This window comes from Tupaia chinensis, unplaced genomic scaffold, assembly GCF_000334495.1.
Source record: "Tupaia chinensis unplaced genomic scaffold, TupChi_1.0 Scaffold000286_1, whole genome shotgun sequence".
Classification (NCBI taxonomy): domain Eukaryota; kingdom Metazoa; phylum Chordata; class Mammalia; order Scandentia; family Tupaiidae; genus Tupaia; species Tupaia belangeri.
The window spans coordinates 336,265-336,897 of record NW_006159770.1 but is presented as its reverse complement, the minus strand read 5'-3'; the positions used below and the strand labels follow the sequence as shown (position 1 = coordinate 336,897).

The window sequence follows — 633 nt, the reverse complement described above, 5'->3', positions numbered from 1 at the left end:
CCCCGCCTGGATGCGCTGCACCCGCTTCCCCTCTCTGTGCCCCACCAGGTCCCCTACGTGGAGCTGGGGGGCAGGGTGCTGGTCATGGCAGTGTTCGACTTCGACCGCTTCTCCCGCAATGATGCCATCGGGGAGGTGCGGGTCCCCATGAGCTCGGTGGACTTGGGGCGGCCTGTGCAGACCTGGCGGGAGCTACAGGCGGCTCCGCGAGAGGAGGTGAGCGTGCTCGACCACGCCCCCGAGCCAGGCCCCGCCCACGGCGCCCCGCCCCCAGTCCCGCAGCTGGGTCCTTCCGGGGTGCAGGGTGAGAAGGGTCACACGGAGGGCGGATGGGCAACGGGGTTGTGGTGCTAGGTCCCTCGCCGTCCTTTAGCAGGAGAAACTGGGGGACATCTGCTTCTCCCTCCGCTATGTGCCCACGGCCGGGAAGCTCACCGTCGTCGTCCTGGAGGCTAAAAACCTGAAGAAGATGGACGTCGGCGGACTGTCAGGTGTGTGGGCGCTGGCAGAGGGGGTGCGTGCCGGGCCGGGCAGGCTCAGGGCCCCAGGGCTCCGGGGAGAGGGAGGCCCGGCTGTCATGGGAGGGAGGCTGAGGGTGTGCGGGCCGACCACGCTGGTCCTGGTCCAGGGGGC

At 70.0% G+C, this 633-nt stretch overlaps 1 protein-coding gene across 2 annotated transcripts in view; it reads left to right on the top strand.

The window, feature by feature from the left end:
* Positions 1 to 633, top strand: part of SYT5 (synaptotagmin 5) — an 11,023-nt gene that overhangs the window by 5,811 nt on the left and 4,579 nt on the right. Inside the window, exons 6-7 of one of the 2 annotated variants that reach the window (XM_006150344.2) lie at positions 49 to 216; positions 377 to 491. In XM_006150344.2, coding sequence (XP_006150406.1) covers positions 49 to 216; positions 377 to 491 — 283 coding nt within the window. Of the gene's footprint in view, positions 1 to 48; positions 217 to 373; positions 492 to 633 lie in introns of both variants that reach the window. The other variant, XM_006150343.2, reaches the window with a different exon arrangement.